The sequence below is a fragment of the Chelonia mydas genome, chromosome 11 (assembly GCF_015237465.2).
Source record: "Chelonia mydas isolate rCheMyd1 chromosome 11, rCheMyd1.pri.v2, whole genome shotgun sequence".
In the NCBI taxonomy this organism is placed as follows: Eukaryota; Metazoa; Chordata; order Testudines; family Cheloniidae; genus Chelonia; species Chelonia mydas.
The window spans coordinates 17,301,343-17,323,932 of NC_051251.2; the positions used below are offsets into that span (position 1 = coordinate 17,301,343).

At 39.9% G+C, this 22,590-nt stretch overlaps 1 protein-coding gene and 1 long non-coding RNA gene across 9 annotated transcripts in view; one reads left to right on the top strand and one right to left on the bottom strand.

Annotated features, from left to right (window-relative positions):
* NCKAP5 (NCK associated protein 5) overlaps positions 1–22,590 on the bottom strand; it is a 588,725-nt gene that overhangs the window by 254,171 nt on the left and 311,964 nt on the right. For all 8 annotated transcript variants that reach the window (XM_043525276.1, XM_043525274.1, XM_043525277.1 and 5 more), the window contains one exon: positions 17,938–18,071. In XM_043525276.1, the coding sequence (XP_043381211.1) occupies positions 17,938–18,071 (134 nt within the window). The remainder of the gene's footprint in view (positions 1–17,937; positions 18,072–22,590) is intronic.
* The window catches only part of LOC122462374, a 355,548-nt gene that overhangs the window by 145,345 nt on the left and 187,613 nt on the right, over positions 1–22,590 (top strand). The window contains exon 2 of the long non-coding RNA XR_006284882.1: positions 17,151–17,155. This is a non-coding gene — a long non-coding RNA (uncharacterized LOC122462374). The remainder of the gene's footprint in view (positions 1–17,150; positions 17,156–22,590) is intronic.

Consider the following 22,590-nt stretch of genomic DNA (forward strand, 5'->3'; position numbering starts at 1 on the left):
CTTCCATTCGCTAGAAAACGCTCCTTTCATTGTTGAACCTTGCACCAGTCATGTCTATTGGGTCAAACCCCAAGGTCCACTTGTTATTTTGGCATCTGCCATCACCAGAGCTAAACAAAATTTTTCAGCTGAAATTTTTCAAGAGAAAAAAGAGAAGATTCAGACTCAAACTTTTCAAAGTTTTTAAAAAACTAAAAAATTTCTGAAAAAAGGAAACATTACATTTCAACAGTTTTCAAATGAAACGTTTTGATTTTTTGATTTGCAACGATTTAGTTTCAAAGTGTCCTATAATTTTCTTTTTGAAAATTCAAAAATGTTTAAAAAGTGGTCAAAATGAAAAAGGAACAGTTCAATTTTGTCAAACAAAATGTTTCATTAAATCCAAAATGAACATTTCTTGGTCCAACCCAGAACGTGTATATATAAAGATATCAGCAAGTCTGGCCCAACTGCTAGCTGTGTGCATACTGTATTTTCCCCTATTCTTTCACTAACTGGTGAGCAGGTGAAAGCAGGATATTAGAATCCTGACCTCCGAGATTTTGCTCTTGAAAGGATGACGACAGAGAGGAGGATCAGCAATATGGGCAAGTGTAAAATAAATTACATTCCCTGGGTCTGTTGTAGAAATGACACCTAACAGAGAAAAATCATATTTCTCTTAAATTTGCTGCCTTTATTTTATTATACATTTTTGTAGGATAATATAATTTCACTGGATAAAAGCATGTGTCCCCAGGCCTAAATTATGCCTCGAATACCTTATGCAGTATTATCTCATTACTACATGGACCCTGAAACCAGTCCAGGCAAATAGTTGGATAAATGGGAGGCAGCGCTCTATCAACTGGGAGTTTAAAAGGTGATGGATAAACAAGTCACACACTTCATATTCCTCTTCCTTTTGGAGAGACTATCAGAGCTCTTTATCAGGAAATGAGAGCATTGCTACAGTAATAAGTACAGTAAATCTATGTTCATGCATAAGCTGTTTATTGTCATATTATCCTTTTCCCTCACTTTTCCGTTTGTTTAATGTTAAATTCTATGGAAAAAAAACTGGGAGAAAACCTTCAAAGAGCTAGATAAAGCACTGTGCACACATACAATTATACCGTGGCAGCCAACACTCAGGATTATATGGTTTTTATTCCTTGTGAGATGTATCTGTACTCTTTATGTGCTCAGTCTTGTAAGGTGCTGAGCACCCTCAAATCCTACTGATTTTAATGGAAGTAGAGGGCACTCTGTCACCTCAAAAGGGGGTCAGCACTTCGGTGGATCATATTTATATTCCCTTGCAATTAAAAAGTGTTTTTTTAAAAGTATGCAAAATTTAGGACCTGTCAGTCTTATCAGTATCCTTTAAGATTATGATCACAGCTCATAAAAGAAAAGCAACTTTGTGTCCCAAACTAAATAGGTTTAGTTTTGTAATGTCACCTTTTTAATCATAATATTTCCTTATGATTTACTTTAATCTATACCTATTACAGTCAATCTGAATATATAGTAGGGTTTTTAATGATACCTTTACAGTTGTAATACAAAGTATACAGTATATGGGAATTATTAATATGAACTTCAGGACACTACTACAACCACTATACAGAAAAATTGTCTTTACAAACAGAAAAATTCCTGATCCTAAACTCAGATATTCAGATCCACACTACATAGAAAAGTGGAATAAATCTATGCATCTGAGGGTTTCACAGAAGCCTTTGTCAGCTACAGTTGGTCTTCAACATTTACCTGTACCTGACAAAAGGAGTCACAAGTATAGCATAATCCAAAAAGTAAACAGGGAGGCAAATCCACAAAGTATCTTGCAAAGGAAACTGCATTCACAACTTTTGTGCAATTGCAAGACCAGTATTAACAGATTACTACATAGTGTTGGACTTTGTATTTTATTTGTTTGTACTGTATCTCAAATATGTAACAGTAGGAAAACAAAGCACTACTGAAGTAGAAGGACTGGCATGGAGCATAGCCACCTTTGAAAGGTTTATACATGGGGGGGGGTCACATTTTTTCTGCCATTTTCAGTAACATTCCTCCTCTATATAAGAGGAAATTCCATTGGAAAGATAGAATCTTTCAAATTGGAACAAAATTTTAAAGGTGACCACTGTGCAGGATTACTAGCGGGATGGAAGACTTAAAAGAAAGTTATCTGGTCCCCTTAATGGTCTGGGAAACAACCACTGTTGTATCTTAAACCAATTGGACATTTGGAAGGGGGAGGGAAGTGGGAGCATTAAACTTATCTCAGTGGTCTGTGGGCAAATCTTTAAATCACATCTGTTTTCTCCTATCTTCTTTCCTGTTCTCCCAATCTTATTTCTGTTTCTCTAAGCATTTTAGTGTGACATCATTTCCATTTAGACAGATCCCTTTGTATTTTTGGATTCAGAGATATAGTTGACAAGGCTGTCTAAAAGGTGATTCTTCGTAATGTGTTTCACTGTAAAGATTCAAGACCTTTATCATCACATTGCCTTCGTCTTGTAGGTGTTCCTTCCAGATTCCCCCGCCCCCCTTTTTTTTTGGTCATTTGTTTTATGGCTATCATATAACAAAGACAATCTTTTAAAATAACAGAGGTACATATTTAAATCTGAAGAGACTTGTGCCATATTCACAAGCTCTGGTAGAGGGATGAATCTGACTCTGAAGTGATAAATAGAGTAAGCTTTCAAAAAAATCCAGATCACTGTGGACCCTAAAGAAATTTAAAGGAAAAGGAGATTATTTCCACCACTTTATTTTCAATGTTGAACAAAGGCTGGAATGAGGGAGTAGTTTTTAACATTTTTTTTCAAAAACAGGCAATGACATGAATAGTAACAATCTTTTCTGGAAGCCAAGAATTTTCAGAATGATAGAGTAACAGTTAAATATAAAGATTCCCTGATTTATGTGAGAGTCAGAGGCCATTAGTGAGACAACAGATGGTAAAAATAGTTGGAAAAGAGCTATCAAATCTTATAAATTAAACTTCCAGTTTTAAGAGTCTTTTTAAAAGTCTCTGAATATTTAACATGTGTTTGTATATCTTAAATTGGTTTTAAAATAGTACAATTACACTCTAAACACAAGAATGTTACATTTAAATAAATTGTCTTAATTTCTGCAAGACATTTACTGTAAAATTCATATAATAAACTGTGTTGGAAGGAGCCACTAGTGGGTCAAATAAGGCATAAGCTCCTTCAAGCCTCATGGCATAAACAAGCCACTAACTGCATGGAGTTTTGTTTCATTTGAATAGGAATAGTATTAAACTAAACCAAAATAACCCACTCAAACCAAATAAGATTGTTCACACAGCCTTTTGCACCAGTTTACTTATATTGATGCAAAACAATAATGTAAGTTACTCATGTAGACAAGCCCTTTAATCTCTCCATGCTTCATTTCCCACCCCTCCCATCTGTAAAATGATAGTAATAATACTTCCCTCAGAGAGGTGTCCTGAGGCTAATTCCGTAAGAATACAATTCACTCCTGTGCAGCTGACCAGCCAAAAGCCTAAGCACCATTTAAATCCTACTAATATATAATTGTGTGCAGTATATATATGTATATATATAGGATGCAGTGTTAGTTGCACCATCTCAAAAAAGATATATTAGAAATGGAAAAGGTACAGAGAAGGGCAACAAAACTGATTAAGGGTATGGAACAGCTTCCGTCTGAGGAGAGATTAAAAAGAATGGGACTGTTCATCTTAAAAAGGAGATGACTAAAGGGAGATATGATAGAGGTCTACAAAATCATGAATGGTGAGAAGAAAGTGAATAAGGAAACGTTATTTATCCCTTCTCATAATATAAGAACCAGGGATCATCCAATGAAATTAATAGGTAGCAAGTTTAAAACAAATAAAAGGAAGTACTTCTTTACACAATGCACAGTCAACCTGTGGAACTCATTGCCAGGGGATATTGTGATGGCCAAAAGTATAACTGGGTTAAAAAAAGAATTAGATAAATTCATGGAGGATAGGTCCATCAATGGCTGTTAGCCAAGATGGTCAGGGATGCAACTCCATGCTCTGGGTGTCCCTAAGCCTGTGACTGCCAGATTCTGGGACTGGATGACAGAGGATGGATCACTTAATAATTGCCCTGTTCTTTTCATTCCCTTTGACGTATCTGGCACTAGCCACTGTTGGAAGACAGGATACTGGGCTAGATGGACCACTGGTCGGACCCAGTATGGCCGTTCTTATGTTCTACTTAGGTTGTCAAAACAGCTGAACTGATACCTAAGTAGTTCAAAAGTCTAGTACTAGCTCTCTGCATTGGGATGACTTCACCCCATGTCTCTGCAAAGCACTTTGAGACCCTCAGATTGAAGGTGTTACATAGTCAATTTATTATAACACCTCCATGGATGGTAATTGCACAGTCTCCCTTGTAATTATTCTCTCATTTGTTTAACAGTCCTTTTACATTTCGTCTTTGTATTTAAACCTAAATTAACCCTGCTGCAGTTTATGTCCATTACTTATTCTGTTAGCAGTTACTGAATGTCAAATTAATCAACCAGGCTATGATAATGTCTCTTGCTCTGTCCCTGAGAATCATTGTCCCACCTATAACTTCCCTTCCCTTACATTTTTGTTTGTAATTATGGCTTTTCTCAGTCATCTTCAATGCAGACTAAACGTTCCCCATCCTCTTAACTTTTCTTCCTAAATCATATTTTTCAAATTCTGGATTATTTTTGCTTCTGGTCTGTGAACTCTCCCCAATCTATGGCCCTCTCAAATCAAGCATCTCTTATACAGGAAAACCTTATCATGTTTCTTCTGAAATTCTCTCTATGAGGAGTCAGAGTAGGCAGGAGGTTAAAGCCCCTAAACCAGAAGGATTTCCCGAAGATCTACGCTGACACCTGAGATCTGTTGGAGGCCAGGGCCATGTGGGCAGATGCAGTGTACCTCCACATTGCTCATGAGTTTCCCTGGAACTCCACTCTATGGATGACTAATGCCATTGTCCCTACATCACCCCATGAAAGGGGTTTTTCCTCACAGTGCACAGGGGGAAGCATACAATGATAGTCCAGAAGTACACTTTAAAAGGGAGCAGGGCTAGTGCATCTGTGACTTGTCAGCTGATCTCAGTTGAGCTTTCAAAGAGGGCACCTGGGCTTACACAGAGAGAGAGACTAGGTGACCGGGAGCCAGGGTGAGTCAGGCTGAGAGCCATTCATTAGAGGGGGAGAGAGAGTGGACATGGGGCTCTCACTGCCTTCTCCTTGGGAACAGGGAGCCCTGTAGAGCTAGGACCGCCAAAGTCCCCTGGGAGGGGAGGCAGTTGGACCCTGAGAAATAAAGGCGTAAAACCTCCTGGGAGTTGTAGCCCAAGGTAGGGTGGCCAAATGTCCCTATTTTATAGGGACAGTCCTGGTTTTTGGGTCTTTTTTTCTTATATGGCTCTATTACCCCGCACCCTCTGTCCTGATTGTTCACACTTGCTGTCTGGTCACCCTCGTCCAAGGTGAGTTGAGGCACTGTGCTTTTGCTGATCTGCCCTGCATGTGGACAAATACACCGCCTGGAAGAGAGACTGTGGGTGTGGCAGTGAGTCTTTAGCAAGCTGGGGAGAAGCCCTTCCTTGTTACGAACAGTTAATATTCACTCAGTGGGGGAGATGATGGATGCAAGCAAGTAACCTTGATTCTGGCCCACTCGCAACGCTCTCAAGGGAAGGGGCCTTAGCGACAGCACTCTCCCCATTTCAATGCCTCCTGACTGGGGATCCGTAGAAGCGGAGGGAACAGTTTGGGCTTATGTGTCTTTTCTAATCAATAACACTCAAGGGTCTGAAACCTATCCAGAGCTAAGCAGAGCAAAAATATTATTTCCTATGTGAACCACTTGACTCTGGCTTTCACTGCATCATATATGATTGATTTTACCTGATTTCTGAAGAACATACTGTTTCTGACCCTCCAAAACTCTGGAGTGTTTGCATTCCCTTCCAGATTTGCATCACCTGCAGATTTGATAGGATTATTCTTCACCCTCCTTCCACCTGCCTTTATGAAATGTACTTCACAGAAACGGCTGCAAGTGTCTACAGCACATCTACTTTTGCAGTAGTTTCAACATATTCAGATTTCCCTGTTTCCCCATGAGAATGTAAAGTGGAACTGTATCAAATTCATTAATAAAGCACGATATCCTAAACCCATCACATTTCCTTTATCCATTAAGCTTGTTATCCTATCAAAGCGATTAAGTTGGTTTGGCATGATTTGTTTTTGACAAATCCATATTGCCTCTTACTATTCATCTTATTTTCCTCTAGGTAATTGCAAATCAACTGTTTTATCAATCTTTAACAATTTACCATGTTCTGAAGTTAGACTTACTGGTCTGTAAATCTTCTGGGTCTTATTTCTCAGCCTTCTAAAAACAGGCATCATGTTTGCCATCTTCCACTCCTCTGGGACCTCACTCATCCTCCATGTAGCCTGCACATAAAATTGCCAGTGGTTCTGCTACTACTTCAGCCAGCCGTTTTGAGTACTTCAGCCTTGGTGATTTCAGTCTCGTTCTTGGTATTTCTTAACCTAGTCCTTCCAGATTCTGCCTTATGACCTCATCCTTTCCTTGTTAATTATTATTGCATTAAGCATCCTATCACAATCATCCTTTTAGGGAAGATTGAAGCAAAGCAGCAATTAAGCATTTCAGCCTTCTAATCTGTTGGGTGGTCCCTTGGCAGTCAGTGGCAGATCCAGGAACAGAACACAGATCTCCTGAGTCACAGTCACAGCGCTCAAACCCTAGGCCACACTGCTTCTCTCCCAGCAGAACATCTATTTGTGCCTTTGCATTTCTGCCTTTGCCCCTACCCCATGTCTCACTCTTATTACTATTGAGAGACAAGGTGAGCGAAGTAATACACCCTTCTGTGGGTGACAGAGACACAAGCTTTTAAACCACATAGAGCTCTTCTTCCTGGGACTCTCATGGCTACAACACTCTTTTTAGTATCATCATTTTATTACTATTATCCACTCAGTTTTTCATCCATTTTTTTCCTGTATTTTTTTCTTTTTTCATGTAAATATTACTACAGTCCTGTGATATAACCAGACCTCAATTCAGAAAGTCCTTGGGCACAGGGCCAGCCTTAGGGAAAATGGCACCCTGAGTGAACTTGCATTTTGCTGCTCCTAGCTCCCGTGGGTGCGGTACACTCCCCCATAGCGCCTGGCACCCATGGGCTTCCCCACCCTCCCTTGACCCCTAACCCCTGCACTGTGCCCTCAACACCTAATCCCTGCACCCCCTTCACTCCTACACCTTGCACCTCCCTCCTGCTCCCCTTCATTCTAACCCCTTCCCCCTCCTGTGCCCCAACTCCTGCACCCCAACCCTTTCACTCCCCTCCTGCATCCTAACCCCTGCACTGTGCCCTCTTCACCCCCACTCCTGCTCCCCCTCCTGTGCCCCTAACCTCTGCATCCCCCTCCTGCACCCACATGGGAAAACTGACTTGGATGCAGACAGAGCAGCTGGCACTGCTGCTCGCTCCCACCACCCCCGGACTGCTGTGACCCTGTCAACTTCAGACCCTTACTTTTCCTATCTGTAAAGTGGAGAAACCAAAGAAACCAAACTATGACAAATTCCACAGGAAAGAAATTTTGTCAGTATTTCTTTTATTTTCCACATTACAAATACCATTTTTTAAAAACATATCTATAAGACTGGTACACCAATAAGAAGTAACAGAAATGTATCCTTATGACTGAAAGACATACTTCCTGTAAAAGTATCTCAAAATGAAGGACTGTAAAATGTCAAGGCAGGTGTGTGTTTTTTCAAAGGGATCCATAATTCTTAGTTCTTCTATTAGCACTTTTCTGTCCCTGATTTTCAAGGTACTTTACAAAGAAGGATGAAGAAAAGTTGATTTGTGGTTAGGGAAAGTAAATGATATTAGCTCTGACAATGTGCCTATTTTAGAGTGCAAAATAAATTGCAAAATGCCTTGAATTTTGATTGGTGTAACATGTCATAGTACTGTGTACTGTCACATTCAGTACAAGGGCCCCAGTCTCCTTTGCTAGCAATAACACAGATAGGGCAGTGGAGGGACTACAAATTCCAGCTCATGGAGTTTTTTTCACTGTTCTGTGGCAGTGGTGAAGAATTCCACCCTCTCCACTGCTTGTGCATGGAGAATTTGTGTCCACAATGCCACCTGACCCCTGGAGAGCAGCCCTTATTGCTTGCCTCCCCGCACTGCAGAACTCCTGCCAGAAATATGCTGTCTGGAGTTTCTCTGGCATCATCTGGAACCCAATTTGGTGAAGGAAATGCACCAAACTACAGATGGAGGAGAAGCATAAGTAGCTCACAGTCTAGTGTAAATTGAAACATTTTGTTCCCAAGATCTGTTATGTGTGTGTAGGATTCATTGTAGACCAGCCAGAACTACTTTCCCATCCCCACCCTCTCCTGACTGACAGAAGCCAAACTTTGTGGAGCCTTTCTGGAAGAGATAACTTCCCCACACCATGTCCCCTAAACAGGAGTATGCTCTGTGCATATACCCAAAGGGCAGTATGGGAACCTAAGCTGGTATTTGTCTGTATTTTTGACGTACCCAGAACCTGTAAGTAACTTAAGCACCATTTTGTATGTGCTCAAAGAAAGCGCAGCCAAAATGAGCATATACTAATGCTAGGGTTATTGAATTATATTAAACAAAGGAAAAGAACCACCACATTGTAATGTTAGCCAAGAGACCTGAGAGAGCTCTGTGCTGGTTAGTGTTCTGATACAAAGATGATGGGCATGTTATAGATCAAGCCTGCCAGAAATGCACATATGTGGTCGAGGCACATATAGAATTACAAAATAGCCAATACATACACACAAAGTAAAACTGTGAGCATCAGAATAAATAAATTAGTCTGATTTTGCCATGGCAGACACAAATTACTCATTTCCTGGACCCCTTAAAAGAAGTATTCACAGCAAATAAGAGATTCAACAGAACAGCAATGCACATTATTCACGAGTATGTCAGGATATTCAGACAGGTTTGACTATTATTGCAGTTTTAGTGCCTCAACAACCTACAGGTGTTCAGGAAAGATATGCATCCTTAATAATGCCTGGGGCTAGTCAATTCAGTGTTCTCTACAAGTGTTACATAAACCAACAGGTGTCATACGAATGTAGCCAGTTATAACTTCTCTTCACTGAATAACTTCTGACACTGTTTTGGAGTGTACACTGATTCTATAGTCACTTTAAGCAGCGACAACAGTGAGGTATATTTTGATAATGATAATATGCGATCTCTGTTTTCGATCTCTCATCCAATGCCGATGAATCCCCTACACCATAACAGAAAAAAGACGATGGAGAGAAAGTCCGGTTTTTAAGAAAACCCACATTTAAGGTATTTAGGCATGGGTACTCTCTAATACAAAGAAATTATTTCTAAACTACAAAAGAAACACAATTTATGCGAACCACATTCACATCTGGAATGGAAAAACTGATAAATTTAAGCCGGATATAAAGAGGCCATCTTTCTCTATTTTTTCCTTATTAGAATATAGCTCAGAGCCTAGAAGGCTGGTCCAGACTAGCACATGAATTGAGGGAAATAATACTGTCAAATCAAATTTCCACCTTGGGGAACTTCCTTCTAGGAGTCTGGACCACAGTTACTTAAGAAAAAATTCCTCTGTCCTGCCGGATAAGACTCCAAGAGGCAGGGTATGGAGCTGTTCAAAATAGAACCTGTTTGGTCTTCCTTAACATGCTGTCTGCCATTTCAGTTTCACCTTTGTTTATTTAGGTAAGTCACAGTAGTGGTGGTGCCCAATCATATTTGCACGTCCTCCTCCTGACTTTTATCTATTTATTTATTTATTTAATAGGCAGCAGGGTTTTAAACAAATATAAGGAAGTACTTCTTCACACAATGCACAGTCAACCTGTGGAACTCATCACCAGTGGATGTTGTGAAGGTCAAAAGTATAACTGAAACAAAGAATTACATAAGTTCATGGAGGATAGATCCATTAATGGCTATTAGCCAAGGTGGTCAGAGAAGCAACCCCATACTCTGGGTGTCCCTAAACCTCTGCCTTCCAGAAGCTGGGACTGGATGACAGGGGATGGATCACTCAATAATTTTCCTGTTCTGTTCATTTTCTTTGACACATCTGACACTGACCACTGTTGGATACTGGGCTAGATGGACCACTGGTCCGAACCAGTGTGGCCGTTCTTATGTTGTGTTGTTTAAATATGCCAATCACATTGTCCATGTGCACATGTACGTAAATAAATAAGAACAATACTATGTTCCACTGACCACTGTAAACTAAAACTAAAACTAAAACAAACCTCATCTCTCCACTGTCAGCTCTAAGCAAACAGACACCCACCCCCCATTCAGGCCAAAGACCCAATAAGCAGATGGGCTTCACACTGTGCCCTGAAGCTCAGAAACTTGACTCCTGTCAGACCAATGGGAAAAGTGCAACCGTTCACTGAAAACACTGCCCCCAGGACCCAAATAGCCAAATTAAGTGCTATGAGCTTTTGCCCATCGGCTGGCACCCAATGTCTCTAAGGTAGTTACCACTCAAACCATTTAGGGCTTTCAAGATCAAAATCAACATTTCAGACTGTAGCTGGAAGCAAAGAAGAAGCCAGTGTAGTCTTTAGCACACAAGCACCATGTGCACCATTCAGTCAGCACTTCTAAGTAAACGGGCTGTTGCATTCTGCACCAGGTCTGTGGCTTCTAAGTGGTGTTAGCCCCAAGTAATTAAATCTGGAGGTAACTCAACCACGGATACGTGTTTCAAGGTCAGCTTCAGATACAAGTTCTCTCCATTCTTACACAAGCTGCCTCTCACAGGGACCTCACATGCAGGTTGAACACAAAAGGTGTTAGGATGGGTCCCTGAAGATCTGTGCAAAAGACAGCCCTTGGGGAGAAAGGAAAAATCATAAACAGACACCATCTGAAATCTCTCTAAAAGGCAGGAATACATGCAGTTTTGTCTCCCTCTCCCCACTAGGGTCTGCAGTAGAGTCAACAAATTTATATTGTCAATTATATGAGAGGTTGCTGACAGACATAGCTGATTTTTTTGCTCTATCACTAGGAAGAGATAATCTGCAAATGAGTCTGGTGAAGCCTCTACACCTGAAGCAGCCAAATCATAGAGTCATAGAAATGTAAGTCTGGAAGAGACCTTGAGAAGTCATCAAGTCCAGCTCCTTGCACTGCGGCAGTACGAAGTAAACCTAGACCATCCCTGACAGGTGTTTGTCCAACCTGTTTTTAAAAACCTCCAGTGATGGAGATTCCATAACCTCTGTTGGAAGCCTGATCCAGAGTTTAACTACCGTTATAGTTAGAAAGTTTTTCCTAATATCTAACTTAAATCTCCCTTGCTGCAGATTAAACCTGTTACTTCTTTTCCTACCTTCAGTGGATATGGAGAACAATGGATCACTAGCCTCCTTATAACAGCCCTTAATATATTTGCAGACTGTTATTAGGTTCCCCATCAGCCTTCTTTTTTCAAGACTAAACATGCCCAGTTTTTTTAACGTTTTTTCCTTTTTGTTGTTCTGCTCTGGACTGTCTCTATTTTATCCACATCTTTCCTAAAGAGTGGACACAATACTGTAGCTGAGGCCTCACCAGTGCCGAATAGAGTGGGATAATTACCCCTCATGTCTTACATATGGGACTCCTGTGAATACACTCCAGAATGATATTAGCTTTTTTCACAGCTGCATCACATTGTTGGTTCATATTCAATTTGTGATCCACAACAACCCCCAGATCTTTTTCAGCAATACTGTTAGCTAGCCAGTTATTCCTCATTTTGTAGTTGTGCATTTGATTTTACCTTCCTAAGTACTTTGCACTTGTCTTTACTGAATTTCATCTTGTTGAATTCAGACCAATTCTCCAATTTGTCAAGGTCATTTTGAATTCTAATCCTCTCCTCCAAAGTGCTTGCAACCCCTCCCAGCTTGGTGTCATCTGCAAACTTTATAAGCGTACTCTCCTTTTTGTTATCCAAGTCATTAAATGAAAATATTGACTAGTATGAGACCCAGAACTGACCCTTTTGGGACTCCACCAGATATGTCCTCACACTTTCACAGTAAACCATTAATAACTACTCTTTGAATATGGTCTTTCAAGCAGTTGTGCAGCCACCTTATAGTAATTTCATTTAGACCACATTTGCCTAGTTTGCTTATGGGAATATCATGTGAGGCTGTGTCAAAAGCCTGAGTAAAATCAAGATGTATTATATCTACTGTTTCCCTCACCCACTAAGCCAGTAACCCAGTTGAAAAGAATGAAGTAAGTAATGATGCCAATTTTTCCCACCTCCCACCTGCTCAACAATCCTGGCCCAAAAGGGCAGTTTGGTCACCATGGCCTCTCCCTTCCTCTGTTTCCTTTTTGTGGATTTGGAGGTTTAGGAATGTTCACCAAACTGTCTCTAAGTACCAAGCCAAAGAATCTGACTGTTCCATGGGATTAACCTGCAGATCCATTTGGCCTGGAAAGGCTAGGACCCTCTGAAAACAAGAACTGCCACATCCTCTCCAAAGGGGAAAAATTGTCTGAGCTTTGGAGGAGTCATATTTATTATCTAGATAGCCTTAAACAGGGGAAGTGCCCTTTGTCTCCACAGTGGTTGAAGAGAGAAAAATCTATTGGAATTGTTACTCCAGAGAACTAAAATGGTAATGGAGCTACAACGCAGGGTCCTACAGAGTCTCTGAACTGTTTATATATCCTAGAAAGATATTTACAGCAGTGCAAAAAACGCCTTTTAGGCTTTGACCATTGCTCATGAAATAGCTACTGATTTTTCATTATGCTCATTTTACTTCATGCATGTTTGAACTTTACTAAACATCTTATTTTTCCATTAAGTAATTCAAGAGAGGAATTCTAAATCGCTGAGTACACAGAAAACATCTTAGCAGGCTTGCAACCTAAATCTAAAAGTGGTTCTGACACAAAGAGTGCCTGATCCTAGAAAAGGTTCGAAGACTGACTGACTTGATCAGATTAATCATGTTAGTTTTGAAAAAGGTAAAACCTTTACAAGTACTCCTTTATGATAGTACTGCTCCTTCCTAAAGATGCAAGGAAGCCATGGAGGTTCCATTCAAACATACAGAAGGAGAGGAGATTGCAGTAATTTAGAAATCTGATGGCTTAAACTCAGAGGAAAAGCCCTTCCCCTTATCGTTATTATGTTCATATAGCTCCACCAAAGATGTATACTTAAAGCAGTTTTAGCTATTTGGTAATCTGTTGACCAAGAGATTCTAACCTCAGATTAATGATAAATGGAGAAGGGGAAGCAAATTTACAACCTCTTCTCCATGAGCAGGAGAATGTATCTACAATTTAACATCCAAAGATGATTTTGAAATAAGATTAATAGTCTGACTGGTGTTAAATGGACATTAGACAAAATGACCCCACCACTTTAGGCTATACAGGTGTCCCAAGGCTTATAAATCTCTAAGCCATTCTACCCAAGATTCAGTCTGTGCCATAGTGGATTGTTGTGCACTGCAATAAAGCTTCTCTGGGGAGTAAGCAGGTTGCAATCTCTAGGTCAGTTTGACGTGATTAAATGCAAAATATCCCTTTATCCCCAGTGGTAGGCAATTAGTTATCAATTCTGGTCTGATCTTCTGACAACACATCACCAACATCACCAAACAGAATACAGCAGGAGGAATCAAAAACACCAGGAGCAAGCTAAAGAATACACGTTTGTACCCACTAGAGAGACATACTGTCATCTTATGCAAAGTGTTATTGGATTTGTCATGGTCATGTTCCACCTGTTAGAAGTGACAGATATAACCCTATGGTCAATATTAGCGTGAGGGGAATACTGAAACAATGCAATGAGAATTATAAGACATCTAATTTGTCAGATTCCTAGAGCCCCAACCTGGATAAATTTCCTACTTTTCCAGCAGCATGTGTTCTTAAAAGTCAGCATCAGTTTTGCAGCAACAGATGTAGACATCTGTAACCAAGGCCATCTTAAGGTGAAATATGTTGTGCAATGTAAATAAAGTAATTTTAAAGAACTGATTCTTGCAGCTTCAATTACTCTTAACAGATTCACTATACAATTGTGTGTTTTATTAAACTTGTTTTCTGTAGACTTACATAGTAATCAAAATAACTTAAGACAGATCTACTTCTATTACTGCTTCAACATTTAATCCCAGCATGGATTCCTATGTACTGCATGCACTCAAGCAACATTTGGTACACTATGATGATGTATAGAAGACAGTGCAATCAATTTATATTCTGTATACTACTTAATGTACCTTCTGGAATGATACTATAAATCACACCTACTGTTTTGGTTCTTCTTGGGATCACTGCACATATTGCTACAAGAAGTTGATGAAACTATCAGACATAAAGCACAGTCCAAGCTCAGAGCAGCCAAGAAGAGACTGCACTTTCTACTCCAATGTCCAAAATACAAGGAAATACATGAAAGAAATCTCAAATTGTAAGTAATCATAAAAGTCATTTAAGCAAAAAGGAGTAATGAAAACTGTATCTAACTCTGGAAGAAAGGAAAGACAGCAGAGATGGGTTCACACGATGTAGCAATCTGCCAGTGGATCAGGAATGGCCATTGCTGAAACAGGAAATAAATCCTAAACACGTTTACCCATATCCTGGATGGATATTACCCAACTCTGATAGATACCTGAAGGCTCAGTCTCTTTTATGCACTCTAGTAACACTTGTATGGTTAATCATGCCAATAAAGTCTCGTGGAATTTAATTGTTACGAACAAGCAACAGACTTCAATGGAGTTGAAGGTGAGAGTACAGTATGTTATGCTTTGTAAAACAACACAAGAATCATTGTACACAACTCCAATGTAAAGATTTTGGATTTAAGACTAAAGTGTTTTTCTGCGGCACTCTGAATACTTTAAACACATACTACATCTAATAGTAAAATTGCTCCTATCTGCACAGTACACTATATAATCCAGGTACAGAACATACGTTTTGTTAAAAATCTTTTCCTTCTTCCACAGTAACTGTCAAACATTTACATTAAAACTGTAGCCACTGTATCATTTTAAGGGTCTAGATTTTTACAGATGTTAAAAAGGAGGACTTTGATTTGCGGGGGAATCTCAGCCAGAAATATTGCTGACTGAGTAGGTGTTAGGACTTAATCAATGCAAAAGAAAGCCTGCTTCTGGAGTCACGCACAGAGGACTGTGCACTCAAAACTGAATGCTTATAAGGCAGGTTAAAGTTTTCACATAATAATGAGCAGAGCTTTTTGACGCGGATTACAAAAGGTCAGTTTACAGTGTCATGTTTCATTCTTCTAAAGATGAGGAGAAAATATTTTTATGAGAGGGAGAAAGACAGATTGAGCACCTGCTCCAAATCTCTGTTTAAGTTACTGTATTGCATGGAGTGCATAGGCATGAATGTATACACTGACTCAGTAACAGAGATGTGCAGACTTGCAAAGCTATGATGTGCTACCTGCTTTTCTCTCAGATTTTCTGTTCTCTTTTGAAAGCCAGATTTGGGTGCAGAAAATCCTTTCCCAGTTCGCATGTATGTACTGATAAAAGTGCTTTCCTTTTCCCCTTCACTTTCTGCCCCCATCGCCACACACTTTTTTTTGGTCCAGTGTAATTTTTTTTCCTTTCCTTCAATTCCTCAACTGACACAGTATCACTGTGGAACAGTAGCATAGTTAGGAAAAAAAGAAATGGGTAAACTAACCTAAACTAAACTTCATATTCCTCAAATGAGAAGTAGATAATCTCCATTTACCTGAGTTTCCTCTGAACTATACGACTGCCCTGGGGCATAGGATTTTACCAGCATCAGTCTTATTATTTCTTAACATGGGGCTGAAAAATTCACTTGTCCAGAGATAAATCTATATGATGTGAGTACCATAACCTGTGAGCACCATAATCTTCTGCAACAAGAAAACTTTCACTAAAAAAGAGGGAAGTTTTTAGCCCTCATAGTTACAAAGGTGACATTCCAAATGGAAATGAAGTTTAAAACAGTGTAGTGCTGTCTTCCAAAGAGCTGGTCTACATACAAGTGATAAAATCCTGGCCAATGACATCAGTGGGAGTTTTGCTGTTGACTAAAACGGGACAAGGGATTTCACTCAAATTCACACTAGTTTAACAAAAGGTGTGTTTTAGTTAAACTTGTACAAAACTATGTGTTGATGCTCTTAAAACAGTTTAATACAGGTTTATATTGGTTTAGCTTGCACTGGAAAATGAATACGTGCAAAGCAAATTTAACCACTTTTAAACCAATATAAATGTGTCCAGACAAAGGTTTGCACCAGTTTAACTAAATCAGTTTTAAGACAGCTACACTGTGATGAAGAGGACATTGTGAAAAGAAATGGGAAGGAAAGAAATGGATTAATTTGCCATACAAACATGGATTTTCATTAACAGTAAAGGTAGTCATTTTGTTGAGCTATTGGAGATTTAGTCAAATGTTTTTACAGGAATGGTAAAGAGATCTGTGCATGAAACACTGGAAAATTTCAGTCACAACATCCAGTTACAAATTTATAGCAAAAAGACACAATACAAGCTAGCAGTACTGCATCAGTTTAAATAATTCAGGAAGATTTAAATTTAACAAAATTATTGTTTTATAATCAGGAGCTTAAGCACTTTTTCCAGAAACTAAAATGATTAAAATGTAACAGGAAAAAAATATCCCAACCAACAACGTTCAGTGGACGGATTTGAATTATTGTGAATCATTCAATGGGACTCACCTAAAGAGAACATCATGCTGGAACCTCAAAAAAGGTGTGACGTGTTTTCAATATTTTTCATGAAAAGTTGTCATCAATTTTTGACAAAAACAGAAATTTATTTTCCAAGCATTTCCAAAATATTGGCCATCTATAATTGTATTATTTATTTGTATTGCCTCAGTCATGGAGCGAGACTCCATTCTGCTAGGTGCTAACAAAAAGACAGCTCACTTTTATTGTATGAACAAAATGGAACTTTGCGAGAGAAACAGTTAATACTCAGACACTGTCTCATTGGACACCATACAATGTGAAACTCCGTTTTCAGTTCTGATTCTGCTTGCTCTTCTCCATGTGAATAGAAGCCACTCAGAATTGCAGTAAAAGATGTCAGTGTGCATTACAAAAACCATACAGCACTCTATTCCATGTCTCAGCCATTTCATTTAAGTATTTGACTATGGAAATAACTTAAGGACCCAATCCTGTAATGACATCCATATGGGTGGACTCCTACCCAAGCACCATATTCCATTAAAGTCAATGCAGAAACAGTCCTAAAGCATGCTGAAACAGGAAAATAGCCTGCACCCTTTAGGATATTATATATTTGACAATGGATCATAAACAAGTAGCACATTTTATTAAATTATTTAAAAAGCATTATTTTCAACTGGTGATGAAGGCACAGTGTTTTTTCATCATATCGAAGAATAAAGAAAATGTAACCTTGATTTGGCCACGGCATGCATTTCTTAAGAAATGTGAAGCCCTGTGATCTTCCAGAAAAATAGTAGGGAAATATAACAGATAGTAATTGCATTTCCACAGATTTTGTTTACACCATCCTATGGAATTCTACAACAAGGTATAATCCTCTCAAATTCTATAGGCTGTATAAATCATTTACCCAGAAGCATAACGGGTTTTCCCAATTAATTATATGAGAGGTTTTCCTCCTTTCATGCTGACCATGCTGCCAGAGGGTTTCAGGCACTTTTGTATCAAAGCATTCTTTCTATATTGTGAATGAAGTTTACAAACACAACGTACCTCGAAAACTGCTCCTGCAATCCACGCATTTGAGCTCTGCTACGCTCCGACTCCAATGTCACCTCCCGTAATCTTTTTTCACTCTCAAGTCTCAAATGTCTTTCTTCCTCCAACTCATGTATCAGCTTCTCGCGCTGAAAAATATATCACCAGAGGTCATATATTAGTTGTATGTGTCCACATTTGAAAAATAAAGGTGCTTCTTTTTGAAGATAAAGATAGCAAAACTTATGAAATGCCATAAGAAAAATGTCAAGTGTGTTTGATTCTGATATGTAATCAAATCAATACGACAATTAGAATAATATAAATTAGAGATGGAAAAGACCTAACACAGTAAGTTATCTAGTCCATTCCCCTTCTAGTAAAGGGATATTCCCTATAATATGATTTCTAAATTCCTACTTGTGTGTTAAACTTCTCAAGCAATAAGAACTTTTATTTTTCCACTGTTCCATATCCAATATCCTACACTGAATGCACATACACACACAAAAGGATAAAAGAAAAAAATGTCTAATTTTTCCACTTGTTCTGTGTGTTCAGTTTGTTAATGCAAATTACTACAGAGACAGCAGATTTTAGGATTTGGTAGGGTCACAAATCTGTATAAGACTGCTGTAAAGTATCCCTATCTGAGCTGCTCTACTTTGGCTCACAGACTCATTGAAATCAACAAAACAGGCCTTTAAAATTAAAAGTCTCTCTCCCCCTCCTCCATTTGAAGCCCTCCCCTTTACATCAATGCAGCAAAGTTTATTTTATTTTTATAAAATACAATAATAAGAATCTAGCTTTAAAAATCCAGGTACCCAGCCAAAAAGAAAGAGAGAAAGGTTTCAGAAATTTAATAAGAACACCCTCCCCTATAAAGACATATTTAGGTGAAGAGTTTTGGAAACACAGACTAAAAACAGAGCACCTCCAGCATACTGTACCTACTGTACATGTCAATTATGACATGCTAATTCTTATTAGCCTCTTAACCTCAGCTCCAAAAATTAGTGAATTCAAAAGCCTATTTCAAACAAAAGGTTACATATGACTTGCAAAAAAAAAAAAACAAGCAGCAGCTTCAAAACCCACTGTCTGAACCATAAAATACATACGCTATCCATGAGATCCTACAAACACAGAAATTAAATTCTAATTGTATTTGATTATACTACAAGCATCTAAATGAGACAGCATCAAACAGGTCAATAAGAAACTGAACAACTGATCAATGTTCTACTAGACAGAGAAAGAGCTCAGGCATCAGTGGACTATGAAAAGGCTAAAGCATCATAAAATTACATTACGTACACCATTTATATACTTTGAAAATCACTGTAAACATGATGTGGTGCAATTTGTGGCCTGTCAAAGATTTTGATGCAGGTCTGCTACTGACCTAATTTTTTTGACATACCTGCAAAAAATGTATCAAGAAATTACACATATGGTTTCATTACAAAATAACAAAGGTTTCTTACTGTGAAGTCATTAAACAGAGGAGATTATTTATACAAGTCTCACAGCTATAAATCTTACTGAATAATAATTTATAATAGCAGTAACCAAGGGACCAAAAATATGAGCATTACCAAGTGGATAAGGGATCTTAAAGACAGTGATAAATAAGCAGATGCCACAAAGGAAGGCTGGCAAGGAATTAAATGAAATATCTATATACTTGTGGGAAAATATGGGGAATTGTAGAGAGAATACAGAACTTCTGTCTAGCTAGCTATACCTAGTATCTCAAAGATGGAAATTTTCAAAATAGGAAATAAATTATTGGAAAATAAATTATTGTTCTAATTAAATTATCCAATTAATGTTCTGCCACAGACCCCAATTCTCCAAGATGCTGAATGGTACCATACTCTCATCTGACTTCATTGGGAGTTGAGAGTGCCCAACATCTGGTAGAAGGTGCTCAGCACCTCACACTACAAGAATTCTGAATATAGGAGAACATGGAGGAGTAATTCATGCTTAAAAATACTGAGTGGGATTTTCAAAAGTGCTCAGTATTTGCCTAACTGTTCTTGTTGAAGTCAATGGGGAAATGTTCAATGATTCCAATAGGAGAACAGCTTGGCCAATGCTGAACTCTTTTGACGATAGCCTGAATTATAGATGTAGCTCCCTTGCCATATGGGGGGCTTAAGAGAGGCAACTCCAGGAGCCAGAAGGCAGCTGTGAAAATGAAATGAAAGAGAAATGTCTGGCTGCTTAATCTGCATGCTTAAGACCCAAATACCCAGTGGGGGCTCATCCAGAGAAAAGGAGAAATTATTGGGTGAAGAGCTGAACTGTCATGCCCGTACAAGGCAAGCACATTGTTCAGGCAAAGTTAAGGGAGTTAACTCCAGCAGAATGGGGTGCATTTCATGTATTGCATGCAGGGCAATACTGTAACATAAAAGAATTCCATGTTTCTAAAATTAAACTGGTTCTTTATTAGGAAAACTATTTACAGAAATGCTGCAACTGCAGCTAGATTTCCAGCCGTGTGTACACCTACTGACTATCGGGTCCCTCCTCCAAACTCTTCCCCCCTGAAATCTGTGCTCCTCCCTCCAACTTCCAAGCAGCATCTTTCCTTTTAACAATTTTATTGTGTATCATGTGCAAGCATTTGCTGACTTGGTGGGGCCAGAGGTGACTAGTATATAGCTCACCACAGAGACATGGCCTTTGCCACCAACCGTATCCTGGTGTGCTATTCCTCTAACAAGTCTCCCACTTCTTGTTTGTGTTATCACTGTTGGTGTGGGACTTGCTTCCACTCCATTGCTGCCTTCATTCTGATGGGTGGCATCCTGTTGTCCTTGTGTTGTCCATATACCTTGTTTCTTCTGACTTCTACATCAGGACAGCTGAGGCCCTTTCTGAGTCTTCCTGGTCTTGACCTTGGCCCTGTTTGTCTGGGTGTACCAGCTGTCTGCTGCTACTCTGCAGTGGTCTTCGGTTTTGTCTTCACTGCTGTCCTGAGTACATAGCCACATCACGTGACCTGTGACCCACTGCAATTTGCACTGCTGCTTTTGCAATTGCTTTGTGTGGCTATTTGAAGGTTGGAGTCAGACCTGATCGCCTCTGTACAGTGGACTCAGGTCTTGACTCCACTGTAGGAGCAAGTTGTAAGCTTATCTTGGCATTCTCCTAACTGCATCTGTGTCTTGTCCATTATTCCTTTGTATGTCTCCATAGTCTGCTGCAACAGACTACCCCTCATGGGAAGCAGAGTCTTGGTTCTCTGGCCCCATACCCATCAGTCCCTGTGCTAGGCTTGTACCTAGTCCCTAAAAGGGTGTATCGCGATGGTCCAACATTGTCAGTAATTTCTGTCTGATAAGTCAGTCTGTTCAGTCTCTTGGCTAACTTTACTACTGACTCTGCCTTCCCATTGCTTTTTGGTTACCCAGAGGAAGATATCTTGTGTTAAAATTCCAATTTGATGCTGAATCATTGTAATTCTGATGCAGAGTACTGTGGCTCATTGTCTAAGTATAGCATGTTGGGTATGCCATATCTTACAAAATGCACCATCAGTTTTCAGATCACAGTTCTTGCCTGAGTGTCCTCCATACAGTCCTTCTCCCAGAAAATGGAGTAGTAACTTAGTGTAACCATGTATTTCCTGCTACTAACAGTGAATAGATCTGTAATCCAGCCTTTTTCCAGGGTCAGGTTCAGATTTCGTGATGCAGTAGAGTCTCCTTCTGTGGCTGATCCCTGCACTCTTTTCTCCCCTCGCCCTGTTCCATGTCACTCTCAACTGGGCATTTATGCCTACCCTACATGTTGTCACAGAGTCCACGGGCGATGCTCTGGAACTGCTCCCCATGAAGCCAGTCAGGACTCTGGGGCAGTTGTCTTCCTGTGAGCAGCCTGTCTTCAGGACACCTTCCTGGGTCTGACCTCGGAGCATTCAGCATCCTCTGCCCCTCCGTGCGCTTCCCACAGCGAGTCCGTCCAGGCGGGGCTCCTGGGGAAGCCAGAGGGTCCTGCACCCCAACTTCGCAGTCAGACGTGACTCTTAGCCAGCCAGTAAAACAGAGGTTTATTAGACGACAGGAACATGGTCTAAAACAGAGCTTGCAGTGCAGAGAACAGGACCCCTCAGCTGGGTCCATTTTGGTGGTCAGTGAGCCAGACAACCACGTCTGCACTTCACTCCATGTCCCAGTCAGCCCCAAACTGAAACTCCCTCCAGCCCCTCCTCCTCTGGGCTTTGTCCCTTTCCCCGGGCCAGGAGGTCACCTGATTCCTTTGTTCTCCAACCCTTCAGCTCTCACCTTGCAGGGGGGAAGGACCCAGGCCATCAGTTGCCAGGAAACAGGGTGTCGGCCATTCCTTGTGTCCAGACCCCTGCACACACCTGCCCTCTAGGGCTCTGCAATGACCATACACCCTTATCCCACCCCCTAGATACTTAAAAACTGCACAGGGGAAACGGAGGCACCCCCACACTATTCAAAGGAAACATTAAGAACAGTCCCACTTCGTCACACATGTATACACCCTTTACTAGAGGGCCCACTGAACATCAGGCGCCCAGGCACACAGGTGAGTGTTGCCTGCTCCTGAGTAACCCAAGAAGGAAAGGGGGGCTACAAACAGGTACATTCCCTGGTTCATATCATGCACACTTCTATCCCC